This window comes from Rhinatrema bivittatum, chromosome 6 (genome assembly GCF_901001135.1).
Source record: "Rhinatrema bivittatum chromosome 6, aRhiBiv1.1, whole genome shotgun sequence".
In the NCBI taxonomy this organism is placed as follows: domain Eukaryota; kingdom Metazoa; phylum Chordata; class Amphibia; order Gymnophiona; family Rhinatrematidae; genus Rhinatrema; species Rhinatrema bivittatum.
Window position 1 is genome coordinate 54,286,535 of NC_042620.1, and position 18,653 is coordinate 54,305,187.

Below are 18,653 nucleotides of genomic sequence, written 5' to 3' on the forward strand. Positions count from 1 at the left end.
ATCATCATAACCAATAGAGATGTGCTTTGGATTTTGCTATCGTGTCGGGCTTATTTTCGGGACCCCCCCCCCCCCCCCCCCCGTGGGAATTTTGATTTTCCCTTGGTTCATGGTTTTGTTTTTTTGGGGGGGCCCCAACTTTTGGGTTAGTGCATGTTAAAGTGTCAGAGTTAGTGTGCATTAACCCGAAAAATGAATTTTTCTGAAATCTCCCAAACCATACCAAATTAGGCAATTTCATTGAAATTATCTACTTTGGGAAAAACGAATGCACATCCCTAATAACCAAATACACAAAATAAAACAAAAATAAACATTATGTTAAATTAATACATATTTCAAGAAGAAGAGAACTTTCTAATAAATAAATATGAATTTAAGTTGTTTCCCAAACAGCTTATAATTTTCATATATTATTAAAACAAGAGGTAAATCATTACAAAGCATTAGGTTAATCTGTGAAAAAGTGCTTGACCTACTGGGTCATTCATCAAAATGCATTATGGCGTTAACACACATGATATTGTTCATAACGTATGGAGCGAATGCAAATTTCTTTGAGATGCGGGATCAGGGAGGAGTTTGGGTGGGATTTAATTAAATGAAGGGTCCTATCACATGGTTTTAACTACACTTTTTTTTCTTGGCATTAGGCTGAGCAATATGCCTGAAATGGCCATAATGCAATTCGGGATAAATCTTTGGAATTGCATTTTGGCCATTTCTGGACTTGGGCAAGGAGAGTGGAGAAGACAAGGAGGGGGGAGAATGAGAGAGAGTGAGAGAGAGAACATAGTGCACTATGTTATCTTGCCCTAGCTTGATGGTATCCTGTTATGGAGGCCATCAAGCTAGGGTGAGAGAACATAGTAGAAATTTCATCTTTGTAAGACTTTCCTCGCTCAAAATTATGTCAAATCTTCACCAAGGTATACTGTACTGTTTGTACATCTGACTCTACATGTGAAACTAGCCCCTAAACCACCACCAAAACCTCACCTCGACCTATTAGATGGCCTTTCTATAGAGATATAAATACTTCCCTACTATATCTCTATAGATGGAGAGAGAGACAGAGATAGTCTGTCTCTCTCTCCATCTCTCTAGCACACAGTGTGCTAAGTTTACCATATAGTGCAGTAATTCATAAACACACCCCTTTTTTTGTTATCAATGCATTAGTAACACTTTTTGATGAACCTAGCTGCTAGTTTGCAGTGTCTTACAGCTTGTTACCTGGAGGGCATATATATATATATATATATATATATATATATATATATATATATATATATATATATATAATCATAAAAAGAAGAAAAATTCACCAGCATAAACTGACCCACAATATCACATAAATGCTAACCATTTTACAAAGAAAAAGCACATGACTCTAGTTCCCCACCTACCTCTATATACATTTGGGAAAAAAAACCCCAGACTCTATAAAAAATTAGTAGATTTTAAAGGGATTCATCTAACATAAAAAAAAAACCCTGCCTATATAGGGCCTGATTTTAAAAAGCATTTACTTGCTTAAAATTGGATTTTACACCTGTAAATAAACTGTATCCATGTAAGTGGGCTTTTGAAAACCGCTACGATATATGACATGGAATTGTCCATAGGATATTCACTTGTAAGTGCACATTACATGTGTAAATGGCTTTTTAAAATTGCTACAATAGTATGTTACATTTACACATCTAACTCCTTTTAAAATTACCTCCTCAGTTTTGTCATTTAAACCGAAAGAGGTAAAGTATTTAAATCTGAAATCCATTTTTGTTCTGTACATAACAAAAGCAGATTAATATCCCTAATCCGCTTACAGGTCACATCCTGGAGGACAAATAATCGAAAGTCCTCTACATCATTGCACTTATGTTGAGAACTTTTTCTGCTGAGGTTTTGGGAGCTTGTTGAAATTCAGGGCTTCCCTTTTTTATGGCATGAGTTCCTCTAGCTGCAACCTATTTTCTTCTTCATGCGCCAATTATCTGATTTATTGGATCGTGGACTTTTAAATTATTTTTGTTTGCTTTTGCTTATTGTTTGCAATATATTTGTTGTCTGTCTTTTACTATATGCCTGAATTTTGTGGTGTATGAATATAAATATGAAAACATAAAAATGTATTCATTAAATTTTGTTAAATTACATTTAATTTTGTTATTTATACTTTGATCAACTGCTGCCCTTTTTGTGTTCCTTGGTACCCAGCTTTGCCTCCTTGTCTCTGTCTCCTGCTGCTTGTCCTCCTCTCTTCTGACTGAATTTTTTGTTGCTGACCTAGACTGCCTTGGATTCTGTTTGATCTGTGCCTGTCCTGACCATTACCTGGACTTTTCATCTGCTCATAGCCACTGACCCCGACCATTGCCTCCTGCCCTGAACTTCACCTAGACTACATCTCTCTGCTTTTCGCTTGCCTTGACCTGAGTGAGTTGCTCCAAGTCCTGCTGGTCCCTATAACCCAAAAGCTCAGGGGCAAATCTTTAAAAATGGCACGGGCCATCCAGTGCTCCTACCATGTGACAGGGGCCGGCCAATGGCACAATACCCTTTCACATGGTAAGGGTAAAGGGCCATCGGCACCATTTTTATTAGTGGCAGCCGACGGCCCGAGAGTGGGAGATCGCTCCCAGGACCCCCACTGGACCACCAGGTACCTGTAAAAGGTTTTGGGGGGTGGGGGAAGCTAAGAGATTAGTTTTAAAAGGTCGGGGTGAGTTTTTTGTTTATCGGCTTGGGCGCAGCCGATAAAAAAAAAAACCCTGATCGGGCTAGACGAAAAAAAAATCACGATGTGAATCGGAACCGGAGTTGGAACCGATTCTGGTTCCGATTCACATCTCTAATGTGTATATGTTGCAATTAGTCTTGTCACTAGTGCTGTGAATCTCTCTTATAGGTGTATGCTTTTGCACTATTATATTATAGTAACTTTTTACTGCAGAAATGTCCAGCTGATTGTGTATAAGTGAATTGATTGGTAAGTAAAAAGTTTGAGTTCTGTCAAGAAAGAGTTCTGCCAAGAGTGAGTTCTTTCAACAGCTATCTCCTAGTTGCTTGTACTTTTTCAAATTAATCAGCAGAAATCTTGCCCTGACATCATATAAACACTGTTCATGCAAGAAACTGACATTTTTCCAATTCAGCAGAGTTTGCTTGCTATTTGATAGTTGATGCTTCCAATGTCCGGGATTTGACACAGTTCACTTACTAAAGTCACACATTCAGCACTTTGTGAGACCAACACGTTTTTTGGTTTTTTTTTGCAGTTTCAAATGTCCCTTTTTGATGAGTTGATATATATTTCTAGCAGTTTCACAGCCCTTGGCTAATTAACAGTTCAGCTTGTGATTGTTATCTAACCTACCATTTGCCTTAAGAAAACTAATCTCTCCCTCCTTCCTTATCTCACAGAATAGAAAAGTAGCAGAAAACTTAAGATAACAGACAGTAAAAGTGAAAAGTCAGCTAGACAGAGGAAACCATGACTTCTGCTAGAAATCAGCAGAATTCAAAGAAAGACATAGGAAAAACAAAATTATTAACTACTAATGTCTATATAAAAAAAGGAATATATAAAAATTAAACCAGAAAACAAATATATGCTGGCTTTTAATATACTAACTTACAAACATACCAGACTCCATGACCTCAACAGAGAATCTAGTGCAGCCTGCTAGGTCTGACCCATTGTTCCACAGTTCAGGTAGTGTCAACCCTACAGCAGTTTAAAGGCTCACTCTCCCTTGAATGTTACAGATGATCTTTTAATTTGAAAAAAACAAAAAAACCTTGAAAGTGCACATCAATACATTTAACTGCTACCTTCTTCACCTTTATAATAGGAGACCTTTTTTTTGCTTTACTTATTTATTTATTTATTTAGAATTTTTATATACCGACATTCTTGAACAAAATATCAAATCACATCGGTTTCCATAGTAACTGAACATTCGCAGCAAAGGCGTTACATTACAACAAGTCGACAGAAAACAAATACCATTATAAGCAGAACAAGAATTCAAAAAACCAAACAACTGGCAAATATAAATAGCAAATATAAATAACTAGAGATGTGAATCGTGTCCTCGATCGTCTTAACGATCAATTTCGGCTGGGAGGGGGAGGGAATCGTATCGTCGCCGTTTCGGTGTTTAGAGTATCGTGAAAATCGTTAAAATCGTGAACCGGCACACTAAAACCCCGAAATACCCACCCGACCCTTTAAATTAAATCCCCCACCCTCCCGAACCCCCCCCCCCAAATGCCTTAAATTACCTGGGGGTCCAGCGGCGGTCTGTAGCTAAATCGGGGGGAAGGGGGAGGGCAGGAAAACCGGCACACTAAAACACCCTAAAACCGACCCCCGACCCTTTAAATTAAATCCCCCATCCTCCCGAACCCCCCCAAATGCCTTAAATTACCTGGGGGTCCAGCGGCGGTCCGTAGCTAAATCGGGGGAAGGGGGAGGGCAGGAAAACCGGCACACTAAAACACCCTAAAACCCACCCCAACCCTTTAAATTAAATCCCCCACCCTCCCGAACCCCCCCCAAATGCCTTAAATTACCTGGGGGTCCAGCGGCGGTCCGGAACGGCCTCCTGCAATTGAATCGTGTTGTCTTCAGCCGGCGCCATTCTGCGCCGCCATTTTGCAAAATGGCGGCGCAAAATGGCGGCGGCCTTAGACCAACACGATTCGACTGCAGGAGGTCGTTCCGGACCTCCGCTGGACTTTTGGCAAGTCTTGTGGGGGTCAGGAGGCCCCCCCAAGCTGGCCAAAAGTCCCTGGAGGTCCAGCGGGGGTCCGGGAGCGATCTCCTGTCGCAAATCGTTTTCCGTACGGAAAATGGCGCCGGCAGGAGGTCATTCAGCGGGGTTCCGGAATGACCCACTGAACGACCTCCTGCAGTCGACCCGCTGAACGACCAGTGGAACAGCTTTTGACTGAAGTTTAAAAACATTTAAATCCCTTTTAAAACATAGCTGTTTAAGCAGACTTTTTAATAAGCTATGGCACTTTTGCAAGCATCTCCTGATCTGGCTGCTATCTGGCTTTGTCTAAGTATATTTAAAAAAAAAATAAAAAAAAAAATATATATATATATATATATATATATATATATTGTATAATCATTATTTTATGTATATTTTTATGCAGTACATCGCCTAGGTTTTATTTTAGGCAATTAATAAATGTAAATAAAAGATAAAGATAAAAAGATAGACAGGCAGCAGGCCAAGGACCAGTCAGCCCAGCATGGAGGCATCAGGACCAGGACAGGAGAGCACAGCATGGAGGCAAAAGGACCAGAACTGGAGAATGCAGCATGGAGGCAAGAGCCCAGGGAGATGAGACAGCAGCATGGAGGCAGCAATAGAATTAGATCAGATGAGACACAAACATGGAGGCAGCAGCAGGATGAGATAAGACAAGGCACCAGCATGGAGGAAACAGCAGAATGCGATGAGATGAGACACCAGTAGGACCATGACTGGAGACCAAATCATGCAGGCAGGACTATGGGTAGATCATGGATGAGGGCATAACAAGTAAGCAGCAGGACAACACAGGCAGACAGTAGACCATCCCCATAAGCAAGCTGGCACAAGAACACTGTAGTCAGGACGGGCCCACCAAGCATCTTCCATCTAGCCAGTATAGGAACGCCCCTTTAGTCAGGAGGGGACCAGCAGGCATCTTCCATCTAGCTGACACAGGTCAGGACGAGCCCAGCAGGCATCTTCCAAATAGCTGACACAGCAACTCAGTAGTCAGGATGGACCCAGCAGGCATCTTCCATCTAGCCGGAACAGGAACTCTGTAGTTAGGATGGGCCCAGCAGGTGTCTTCCATCTAGCCGGAACAGGAACTCTGTAGTTAGGATGGGCCCAGCAGGTGTCTTCCATCTAGCTGGCACAGGAGCCATGTAGTCAGGCTGGGCCTAGAAGACTTTTTCCAGATAGATGACACTGGAACTCTGAACAGAGAACTGGCTTTGCTTATTTGAACAAATCATCATTGAGTGATTTTTTTTTCTCTTTTCAACTTGGACCCTCATGGTCCTTTTCCTTCTCTGGACTTTTGGCTGGTTGGGGGGATGGTATTTATTTTAGGGGGCCTACGCCTCTGTGTCATCCCAAGAGCCAGGGAATGCTGCATGGAGTGGACTCCTGGGAGGATGGATATGGCACAGATACGGGCTCTCGCAATCTTTCAATTAGTTGTGTTATGGTGGTTGTCAAGTTGTTGACTGAATTGGAGATGATGATTAAGCCCTGCATAAGGTCTGCTGTCTGCACCTGCATGGCATGGGTGTGGCTGATCTGAGCCCTCCTCAACCACAGCAGCCCTGCTGGTATATGGTGCAGGTAGAGCCTATGTCTCCCTTCAATGTGGTCGAGTCTGTCATGGACATTCCGCTCTGGTGCTGCTGGTACTGCTGGTGCTGTGGTTGGTGGTAGCTGAGGTGCTGTCTATGGCTCCAAAGATAGCACATTTGGGCTAGTGGGCTGATCTGGCTGGGTGTGTTTTGCTGGAGGCAGGTGGGGACTGGCCATCTTCTTCCCATGGCATCAAGCTGGAGAGGTTTAGGCTGGTGTCAAGTTGTAGGGGTGAGCCAAGGGTTGGCAGTAGCTGGTGCTGTTATGACAGTTGTTGCTGCTGCTGCTCCTCCTCTTTTTCCTCACTCCACTGGGTCTGAGCATCATTTGCAAACTAAGAGCTGGACTGTGTTGCTTGTCCTTGGGGCTTCACGGCTGGGACCAGCAGGTTCCTTAGTGAGAGCTGTGGAAACAAAGAAGACATAAGTATGAATGCTAGGAGGAATAGCCTAGTGGTTAGAACAGTGGACTATGAACCAGGAGACCAAGGTTCAAGTCCCGCCGTCGCTCCTTGTGACCTTGGGCAAGTCACTTTACCCTACATTGCCTCAGGTACAAAAAAAAACTTAGATTGTAAGCCCTCTGGGGATAGAGAAATACCTACAGTACCTGAATGTAAAACCGGTGTGATATCTCAATTGAGATGAATGTCGGTATATAAAAATAATAAATAAAATAAATAAAAATAAATGTACTGTTTGGCATAAGATGTGCACTTTGCATCAAGCAATGTGATCTTTTGCCAAAATGTGTGGATATCTGTAACAGATGGCATTTACAGGTACCATGAGTTTACTGGCCCCAGCTCATGTCAAGTCCAGGGCCTCTCATACATCCCCTCAGACATGTCCAGTCCCAGCTGGGTGATGATACACCACATCTGGCCCTTGGCTGCCCTGGACATCTTTGCTGCACTGTTCCAAAAGAGCATTTTGTAATACTTGATGACCCCAGAAATGAGCATCTCGTTATCCTTGGCGCTGAACTTATATGCGTGAAGATTAATCTGACGTACTACCTGGCTGCTAGATGAACGGGATCCCATTTCCAGTTCTGGATAAGTGTTACTTTCCTCTCTCTTGCTCCCAATCCCCACTCTCCTCACTTCTTTCCTCCCTTCCAGCACCTGCCCTACCAACTCCCCTCCCACCCTCTCTGTCTATCCCTATCCTGCTATCCTCCTCCCACCACACTTGCCTGTCTATCCCCTTCCCCCTCCCATCTCCTCATATACTTCTCTCCTCGCTATCTCTACTCCTATCCCTAATCCTCCTCCTCCTCCTCCTCCTACCACTCCTGCCTTCCTCTTCCTCTCCTTCCTCTCCCCCCTCCTCCTCTCCTTCCTCCTGCCCTCCTCCTACTCCTCTCTACTCTCCCGCCTCACCTCATGCTCTCCTCTCTCTACATGCCTTCCACACTCCATCCTTTCTGCCACTCCACACTTCCACCACTCTACACTCCTTCTCACTCCACACTTCTCTGCACTCTTCCTCACTCCTCCACATTCTTTCACCACCACACAAAGACAAATGAACAAACTTGACAAACACACACAAACTTCTACAACACAGATAAAAGACAAGAGACAAAGGTAAAGGTAAATAGCTGAGAACAGAAAACAGGACAACTCACTCAGAAATCGCTATGAACCTCCACTAAACTCCAACCAAGATCTCACCTCCTTTCCTCTCTCTCCCACCCCGACACACCCTCAAAGAGGCAGCTGCAGGAAGCTGATATAAACAAAGAAAATAATGCAACAAATGTAAAATGACATGTGACATGTAACATGACATGTGATGTGCTAATGCATCGCACAACATGATACTGTATTGTGCAATGCAGTACATTTTTGCGAGTTTTGAAGCTTACCCTGGCAGTGCGGTATATCAGATATTTACCTAACCATATCCATATTTCTGTTTTATTTATAGCATTTTGATGAATCCAAGTCTTAGTGAATTATTTAGCCTTTTAATGGAAATATACTGATGAATGGGATGAAATCAGCATTTTATTATACACAGAACTATAATATTGAGAAGTTCTCATAATGGGTTAAAAATGTGCCCAGTTTTAGAGGTATACTATATATATATAGATGGAGCACATTATACTAATATGTCTGTCTTCCTTCTCTCTCTGATTCTCACTTAATGGACAACTTCTCAGTCTTTCTTTCTATGCATTTGAGTTTTGCTGGAATCAAGACCTGCTATAATTATCAGCTAAACATTGTTATCTAAAGAAAAGCTACCTATTTCTTGTCAACCAACAAGTGGCTCTTAATCTCAGCTTTTCAATCATCATGCTATACTGTAAATAAATGACAGTGGTTTTGTTCGAGTGATGTTTGTGTGTTTCAGTTTGATAATCTTCGCATGCGCTGGAGGGCACACTAATTGCAAACAGTATGCACTATTTCCCTTCAGCGCATTAGCAGGTAGGCTATCAGGGTACAGGAGGGCAGCAACTCCACCAGCATCAGCAAGAATTTTGTGGCCTGCAGGGCAGGAACAATTGGCATTGCTGCAGCCCTGAAAACCTCACCTGGCCTGTTGGTAAGAAAGGAGGCCAGGATGGAGGGACATAGGAAACCTAAAGTTGTAGAAAGTCGGGTTGTGAGCTGGGATCCTCATACAGGGGGTGAAGTTCAACTCTGTTTCTTGAGAGGTAGAAGACATGGGGTGATTTGGAGGCAGGTTGGAGACCAGTAGATGTACTGTTATTGTGCCCCATCATTTCTGACAGTATGATCATTAAATCCCTCTATAGAATGTATGACATATAAAGCACTGAAAAATGAAATATACAATAAATTAAAGCTTTGGGCATAAGAAATGCTATTTCAAAACTGAACAACAGTTTTGCCCCATTCTTAAATCTGGTCTTAATTTCCTAAGATTTGTTTCTAGATTCTGTGGGTGGTGATAGGGAAGGGGGAAGAGTTCAAACAATCCAATTTGCTCATAGTACAAAGGCTACTATCCAAATATACTTCCCTAATAATAATATAAGCAAAAGGAGAAGAGTATTAACATTAAGGGCCTGATTCATCAAGCTATTTTCACATAAATAAAATTAGAAAAAAGTCTTCATGAATCAGGTCCGCAAAAATAAATAATAAGGTAGGTACAATGCAATGTTTTGCATTTGTATTTTGTTTGTAGCTGTATTGTACTTTCAAAAATATCACAAGTTTGCTATCGGAATTTTAAATACTCCGGGCCATATGTACTGAGCACTTTCCCCATAGATGCAAAAATGGAAAAAAGTCCTTAGTACATCTGGCCCTTAATGTGCTGAAAAGTACAAAACAGAGTCCATAAATAAAACTCTTATTATGATAACAGCAATATGGTTGAAACTTATCTACAGTACCTGTCTGTGATATTTACTATGCAATTCTGTTAATATAGATATGTGACTCCAATAGTGTGAGAACAAGAAATCGATTTCCATTAAGATCTCCTGTAAATAATAAGACCTGCCACGAAGAGTCACAAACAGAGCCTTGCATTCTCAACCAAAATTGTTTTCACTATCAATACAATCTAACAGGTAAGCATAAATTGAGTGCAGACACATGTGACCTTTCAAAATATCTGCAAGCAGTAGAACAGATGTTTCATAACAAGTTAAACACATAAACAAAGCTGAATCTACAATCTATGCATGAGAACTCAAATAGGCTGGTGACGAACAATATGATTTCATGAACAAAATCCATTGTTCTGTTGTTAAATTTCCAAAATGAACAGGCAAAATATAGGGCAGAGAAAGGTAGCAATAGTTATTTTTACAGGGCACCTAATGCCAAGAAATGACCCTTATGTTTTAAATAGCTGAGGTATTTCCTTCAACTGGGGCACTGGCTCAAGGCAAATTACCCTTCAACTGAATATATTTTGTAGGAAATTCAGAAGGAATAGTCTTATATTACTCCCAGTTGAAAAAAAAAATGTTTCAGAGCTCTTTGGAGTAGATCACTGCAAAAGGCAGAGTATAAATTGATATTAAATTTAAATATTAAATTAAATTATTTTCATGGGAAATATTTAAACATTCTATTACACGGCTAACATGAAGTTATAGAAAGTGAAAGATTCACTTACAGAATGCAAAGTTGTCTTATTTCTCTAATTACAAGGAACTATAATAAGCCTGGGTCACATGACTTATGTAGCATATGGCATTTGAGGACTCTTCGAGAGTTTTCTTTTTCTTATCACATTCTTTTTGACACATTTTTCATATAACATCCATGTGTACATTGAAACATTTGACTAAATCACTGCATCTCAAGTACTCCTCTTGAAATAGTTTAGTTCCTTTACACTAGAGCATAAAAAGAAAATCAACAATAGTAACACTGATATTGGAAGAAAAATGATCAAAGATATCTGCCAGAAATCCTGTTAGATCTCTTTTAAAAGATTAGCAACTGCTTATATTTAGCTCATTTTCTCTTTTTTAAATGTTAGTAAATGGGATACAGTTTTTTTGTAAAAAGACACCATGTTCCCCTTTAAGCAAGTTATATTTTCATATTTCATCATTTTCTGTGACTTGTGCTGCAGAATTGCAGGGCTTCCATTTCTTAACTAATACATACATAGCTGCTAATATTAGCTGAACAATATGGGGTAGATTTTAAAAGGTTGCGCCTGGGCATACATGTGTGTGTGCTACCCGGTGCGCGCACATATACACCCGATTTTATAACTTGCGCGTGCAGGCACGCGCAAGTTATAAAATCAGGGGTCGCGCAAGGGGGTGCACAATTGTGCACCTGCGCACGCCAAGCACACAGCCTTCCCCTGTTCCCCCTAATCTGACCTTCCCACCCCCAAATTTTTTGTTTTACCTTTTGCACCTGCCGGCTGACTGCCAGCACACAATCCCCAGCACAGCGGCAAATATGGCCACTGTGCCGGGAGCCTGACCCTGCCCTACCCCTACTCTCAACCTAGCTTGAGGGACTCTCCACCTGGGTAACATTAAGCTAGGTTGAGAGAACATTGCCCAAATCTCATCTTGGAGTGAGTTTCCTCACTCCGAAGGCCAGCAAATCTTCACAAGAGACCACTGTTCTATTTGTACATCTCACGTTGAATGTCAAAGTGGCCCCTACCCCCCTACACTAATACTTAACCCTCACCTCGAGTTACTAGGTGGGCCTCCCATAGGGATACAAATACCTGTCTAGGGAGGAGGCACTATAGCAAGGCTCGCTCTCTCACTCTCTCTCGCACAGAAACAGGCCTGTCCAGAAACATCATGAACCACAATATATGCTGGCAATGTAGCCCAAATTGGGCTAATAGTGCAACTTGCAATAACAGCTTTTTGCATAGCTGATATTGCAATTTGCGATACACACGCTTATTAGCATAAGGTACACCCCTTTTTGGTATCGCATGCAATACCAATGCGATATTGGAAAATGAGGCCCAATGTCACCTTATCACAGCTTAGTAAATCTAGGATTTAGCTAGAAAAGTAGCTATATTCAAGCTTATTTCAATAAGTTAGACCTCCTCAAAAGCTTGTCAGATAAGATTTATCTGCCAATTTTATGGCATTAAAAAAAAGAGAGAGAGAGAGAGAGAGAGAGAGACAGACTCTATCTACAAGGACTTTCTAATAGTGAAGTATTTATATCTCTATAAGAGGGTCATATATTAGCTCAAGGTGAAGTGTTGGTGGTGGTTTAGGGTTTAGGGGCCAGTTTCTCATGTAGCATGAGACATATGAAAAGCATAATACACCTTGGTGAAGATTTGATGTCATTTGGAATGAGGAAAGTCTCACAAAGATGAAATGTTGTGCTATGTTGGTACCCTGTTATAGAGTCCATCAAGCTAGGGTGAGAGAACATAATAAAAATGGCATCTTTGTGAGACTTTCCTCACTCCAAATGACATCAAATATTTACCAAGGTATACTGTGCTGTTCGTACATCTCACTCTACATGAGAAACTGGTCCCTAAACCACCACCAACACCTTACCTCAAGCTATTAGATGGCCCTACTATACAGATATAAATACTTCACTACTATGAGAGCCTTGTAGATAATCTCTCTCTCTCTCTCTCTCTTTGTGCAGTAATTTTAAAATTTCCATAAACACACCCCTTTGTCTTATCATGGGCATTATCCATGCTTTTTGACGAATCTAGGGATATGTTTGAATATATACCCCTTAGGCCTGGATTCACCATTCTATCGCAGAATGGTGAATCCAGTGGAAACAGGGGGTGGGCCTGTGAAAGCCGGCAGCCATCACACCACTGTGGTGTTATCGCTGCTGGCTTTCACACCCAATAGCGCCACCGGGAAAGGTGGTGCTATTGGACGTGCCACTGGCGACGATAACGTGGTTTACCTTATTGCCGCCAGCTAAGACATCGCGGAGTCTGCCCCGCCGTGCCCCGACTCCTCCCCTCACCTCCCCGACTCCACCCCTAGCAAGCTATTGCACGCGATAAGCTTTACAAAATGACCTCCTTAGTGCCTTCAGTATTGCTGCTGTGAGTATAATTTAAAATTTGGATAAGCCTTCCTCAGTTGGAAGTACCGATCTCTCCTATCTAATATTTTTTCCCTTTCTTATATATATTTGATCACTATTTTGATTATGTTCATTAAAAATACCTTGGGAATCTCAATTGTTAACAAGGAAAAGAAGGTAAAATAATCTGGAAACTATCACAGTCTAATATGTTTAATATGTTCCATCTTTCTGATTCTTCCGCAACCAGTTGCAACATTGCAGTTAAGGGTGTATAACTGTTGCAAGTCTCTGGGAACTCATTTTCCCATGTATTTTATCTTTTGTGAGGTTATCTCAACTAGAAGTACATTCCAATGCCCTCTACCATCCAACCTGACTATCACCGTCATGGACTCTTCTGCATTTACTTTGAATCCAGATATCAATGAAAGTTCCTCTGTTTCCTTCTAAAGGAGCAGCACCAAAGTTTGGGGTTCTAAATCAATAATATTAAAAAAAAAGTAACAGGAAAAGCAGGCACCATTGCCTACTCCCAGAAAATAATTCATAAGGTTCTGACTTGCAACCATTAACTAACTCTTGCAGCCTTTGATATATAGTAAAAAAAACAAAAACCCTAAGCCATGTAACAAAGTTATTGCCCATATTCATGCTCTCAAACAAGGTGAACAAATATCTCCATTCCACTCTGTCAAAGTCTTTTCTGCATCAAGGGAGACCAGATGGGCTCCAATCTTTTTCTATTTTTGCATTTTGTATGTTACATGCCTTGGTCTCTCTTCAAAGCACACTGGAATCTTTAGCCTTTTGTAGAGCTTTCTTAGATTGAATTTGATAATGTGTTTGATAGGATGCCACTCACATCCTGTCCTGGACCAATGTCAGAAAGCACCAAAAAGTGAACTGTTCAAACTTTCATAAACTTTGTCTTTTATTTTCTTTGTTCAACTGTTACTTTACTGGCAACATCAAAATCCACTTTTTCTTAAACTGAGAAACTTAACTGTATTTTTAATACCCATAGTACTTGAATGTAATCTGCTTTGAAGTGGCTGAAAGGCGGAACATAAATAAATAAATAAATAGATAGATAGATAAATAGATAAATAATTAATTATTATTAAGATGCCAACATAGACATTTAACATGCATTAAAACATCAACACACTTTAGTAGCTAGGCTCCTTAATGTGAATAGCAGAGAGCTCTGAAACAAATTAAATGAGAATATTTTGAATATTTGTATACCTCAAATAAGAACAGCCCCAGTGCTCATGAGCAAAAGCTGCATAACATGGCTTGTGTGCAAGCCAGCTTGCATGTTGTTCCTTCCCTTCCTTCTCTTGAATGTGAAAGAGGCTTACTTGGCAAGGGAAGGGGTTTAGGGAATAGGAGTGGAGGAACAAGATTCACAGACCTGGGCCAATCATAGCCCAATGCTCTCAAACTTCAGTAGGGAAGTTGAACAGGTAAACTAGATGACTGAATCTGCCAGCAAACAGAAGCTACAATTTTCAGGTAGTTCAGGAGCAAAGACCCACCACTCACTCCCTCTGCACATGTTCCACTGTATGAGTAATATTCCAGCAGGGGTTATTGAGGGCCTGGATTAGAGAAGGCAGAGAGGCCATTGCAGCTCAATAGGGGAATGCAGATGAGAATAGCAGAGGGAATGGCACTCTTGTCCCAGGTCCATCTAAGAGGGAATCCAAGACCAAGATGAGAAAGCCTGCCCCCATCCTCAGGACTTACCAATAGTACAGCCTCATTCTAGTGTACTAATGAAGTCTATGATGGAGCATTAATGCTTATTGGATTGGGGACCAGACACATTCAGCAGGCTTCCTTCCTGTCCCTCTCCAATACATGCCAAGATTGAGGGGAACCACCCAGGTCTGGTCCACTAAGATACCCAGTGAGGGCTCAGTTCTATCTGGCAGAAACCTTATCACATCCACAGTTAGGATTAACAGTGACAGTAACGACCACTTAGAGACTCGAAGTGATGCCAAATTGGGATGTACACTAGTTCCATATTGCTTCTGCAAATGTTAATTATTTGGATTTATGTTGATCTCATCTCCAGTTTGCTTCTGTTAATTGTTAACATGTTAATGGGATGGGTTTCTTTTGTTCATTAAATTACAGTTATGGCCAATTGCTTACCCACTTGCCTAGTGTACTTCAGTTTCATGGGGGAAGGGGGCACTGATGTGGGACTATATTTAAGGAGTGGAGTAACGCCTGACAGAATCAGAATGATATAAAAGTGCACATATTTGAGATAATTTTCAAAGGAGATATGTGTGTAAAGGTGACATACTATTATAGTAATTTTCAAAAGCCCATTTATGTAATTAAAGTGCATTTATTCACATAAAACCTATTGACAATTTAATAGCATATATCAGAGCAATTTTGAAAAACTCACTTATGCACGTAAAGTGCATTTACACATATAAACTCCAGTTTTAAGTGTGCAAATCCTTTTTAAATGATCTCTAAAATGTACAATATTAAAAAAAAGTCTAACCTACGTGCAGAGCTCAACAATTTATTTTATTGGCATTGCGAGCTACAAGACCATAAAATTGACCTAAAGTAAATTATTTAATAGCTTAAAATAGATAGCTGCATTCAGCCCTATTTCCAGAAGAGGTTTACTACTTAGAAGAGAGTGAGAAATATTTTAGAAGCTGAGTCCAAGATTATAATATGAATTATATAATGTTATAATTGCAGGTTAAAAACCATGTTTTGTATTGCAAGCAAAAATAAAACAATTTCATTGACTGAACAGTCAATCAAATTATGTGTCGTACTTAACAATCCCCCATAATTTAAGGACTGATCACCTGTAAATTATTTCAGTATACTGTATTACAAAGTTTGGGGTGTTTTTATTATGATTATAATTATTATTTTATAGGAATGATTTCCCTAAATTATCCAGGCTTGTGGTTCCTCGTTGCAAATCTCTGTGAATGACCTGCTCTTTCATATGTTGAGGACAAAATTATCACTCATTTATTTTATCATCCATTTTATATAGTAGATGCCTAATAGAAATTGGTTTCTTTCAAAAGGCTTCTTATCAATGATGGTCCTTGACCTTTAGGAAACATCCAGGATACACGTGGATGCACAAGGATGCACATGACCTTATCTACTTAAAGAAAAGCTGTTAATTTCTTTGGACAGATAAGAGCAATTGCTACTTATGTATTTTGTCATTATACACAAGAATCTGTGTAAGTCTGGAAAATATTATGAATTCTAGATTTTTGAGGATGACAGATATTTTCTTTTCTTATACTGAAAATCTTTAGAGTGGAGTACATGTCAACTAAGTGAAAATGCAACTTGTGGACAAGGGATTCGGACCCGTATTTTGGACTGCATCCGAAGTGATGGCAGATCAGTACATAAGAACTATTGTGAACAGGTAAGGTTTCATATGGATATCTAAAGTTATTTTGGTTTTAATCTATTGCTATTTTTAAAATATGCGCTCTCTGAAACCAGTCTAAAGGTATTCAGAGGGATAGCCATGTTAGTCTGGTGTAGCAAAAATGACACGAGGCGGATGGAATCTTATACAGTAACCAATTATTGAGGTCTGAGCTTTTGTGGACAGAGTCCACTTTGTCAGGTACATAAAGTGAAGCACAGAGATGGGTAAAATATATGGGAATGGCTGGGATACAGAACAAAGAGAAGAGATTGAATAGGCAAGGAGAGTGTGGAAACAAGATGATGATAGCAATATAGACCAGACTACTGACAACTTAGGCAAATGTGAAAAGATAGCCTCAAGAGTTTGACATTTAAAGTTGTGTGGTCAAGGAGTTTTGAAAGGTATATATGTTTTATTTTATTTTTATTTATTTAAGGTTTTTATATACCGGCAATCATGAGAACATATCTTGCTGGTTTACATGAAACGGGAGTGCATTAAATACATCAAACTAGAACTGAGGTGACCGAAGGTACAGTTACAATTAACAAGGGTAGCAAAACTTGGTGAAGAGGAAGAAATAGGAAAGAATAAAATGGTTAAACGATATACAAGTCAAATTACAAGTTATGTGCAAATGGCATGATTAATGGCTGAATGTTTTAGAGGAGTCCTTGGATTGTGTCCTTGGATTGTGTCATTAAATTGTGTCTGGGAAAGCTTGCTTGAATAACCAAGTCTTAAGTCTTTTCCTAAAAGTTAGGAGGCAGGGTTCTAGTCTGAGATCTGTGGGTAAGGAATTCCACAGAAGGGGGCCAGCTGTGGAGGTGGCGCGATCTCTTAGGGTAATGTGTCTAGTCGTTTTCGCAGGGGGAACTTGGAGTGTGCCTCTATAAACATCTCTGGTAGGTCTTGTCGAGTTGTATACTTGGAGAGGGAATTGAAGATCGAGGGAAGTGCATTGATGTATAGTTTTGAAAATGATACATATGGCTTTGTACATGATACGGAAGTATACGGGTAGGCAATGTAGCTCTTTCAGGATGGGTGATATGTGGTCTCTTTTTCTTGTGCCTGTTAGTAGTCGGGCTGCTGAATTTTGCACCATCTGTAATGGTTTGGAATAGGAAGAAGGCAGACCTAGCAATAGGGAATTGCAATAGTCTAATTTTGAAAAAATGACTGCCTGGATGATCGTTCTGAAGTCTTGAGCATGGAAGAGAGGTCTTATCCTTTTCAAAACCTGGAGTTTAAAGAAGCAGTCTTTGGTTGTTTTGTTGATGTGTGCCTTGAAGTTTAGCCGGTTGTCCAATAACACTCCTAAGTCTCTAACTTGTGTGGTATGTAGGTTGGTAGGAAGAGCAATGTTAGGTGTATTGTTCTCAGGAGAGATGAGTAGGATTTCTGTCTTGGAGGAATTTAAGATGAGGTGGTTGAGTAGTTGTTTCATTTTTTGGTGGCATGATTCCCAGTAGTCAAGAGTTTTAGAGTATGAGTCTTTGATGGGGATGATGATTTGAATATCATCTGCGTATAGGAAGTACTTTAGATTGAGGTCAGTGAGAAGTTGGCAGAGAGGAAGCAGGTAAATATTGAATAGAGTCGGAGATAATGAAGAACCTTGTGGGACTCCTATGGCCGAGTCAAATCTTGAGGATTCCTTGTTTTGGAGTTTAACTTTGTAGCCTCTGTTATTGAGAAAGGTTTTGAACCAAGATAGGACGGTGCCACAGATTCCTATGGACGACAACTGGTTTAGGAGGATGGCGTGGTTGACAGTGAATTAGAAACAAAATGCATTAGCAACAATAAAAAGATGGGCCAGCTAGGTGGTTGAATGGCAGTTCTTTGCACTACCATACTTGCATAGTAACATAGAAAATGATGGCAGATAAAGACCAAAATGGTCCATCCAGACTACACAGCAGATGCTTAGGTTTATAACAACTACTCCATGCATTTTACCCCCATGCTTCATTGTTACATGAAAAGTTACCACTGGTTACCCTGGTTCTTCTTTTCCATCTTCTATCCACTAGGGATCCTTTGTGTTTATCATATGCTTTTATGAATTCTGCTACTGTTCTCGTCTTTACCATCTTTTTCAGGAAAGCATTGTAAGCATCTACCACCCTTTCTATGAAAAATGTATTTCCTCCAAGGAAAATTGTCCTACAAATATATAGCTCAGTACACAACAAATAATAAAAGGACCATCATACTACGATGCCACTATACATTAAAGCCATGCAGTGATTGTTCACTGTCTGCTTGTATTATC

General features: G+C 40.3%; 1 protein-coding gene across 1 annotated transcript in view; it reads left to right on the forward strand.

Moving 5' to 3' along the window:
• The window catches only part of THSD7B (thrombospondin type 1 domain containing 7B), an 898,700-nt gene that overhangs the window by 701,730 nt on the left and 178,317 nt on the right, over window positions 1-18,653 (forward strand). The window contains exons 18-19 of the mRNA XM_029607893.1: window positions 9,818-9,959; window positions 16,245-16,360. Coding sequence (XP_029463753.1) covers window positions 9,818-9,959; window positions 16,245-16,360 — 258 coding nt within the window. The remainder of the gene's footprint in view (window positions 1-9,817; window positions 9,960-16,244; window positions 16,361-18,653) is intronic.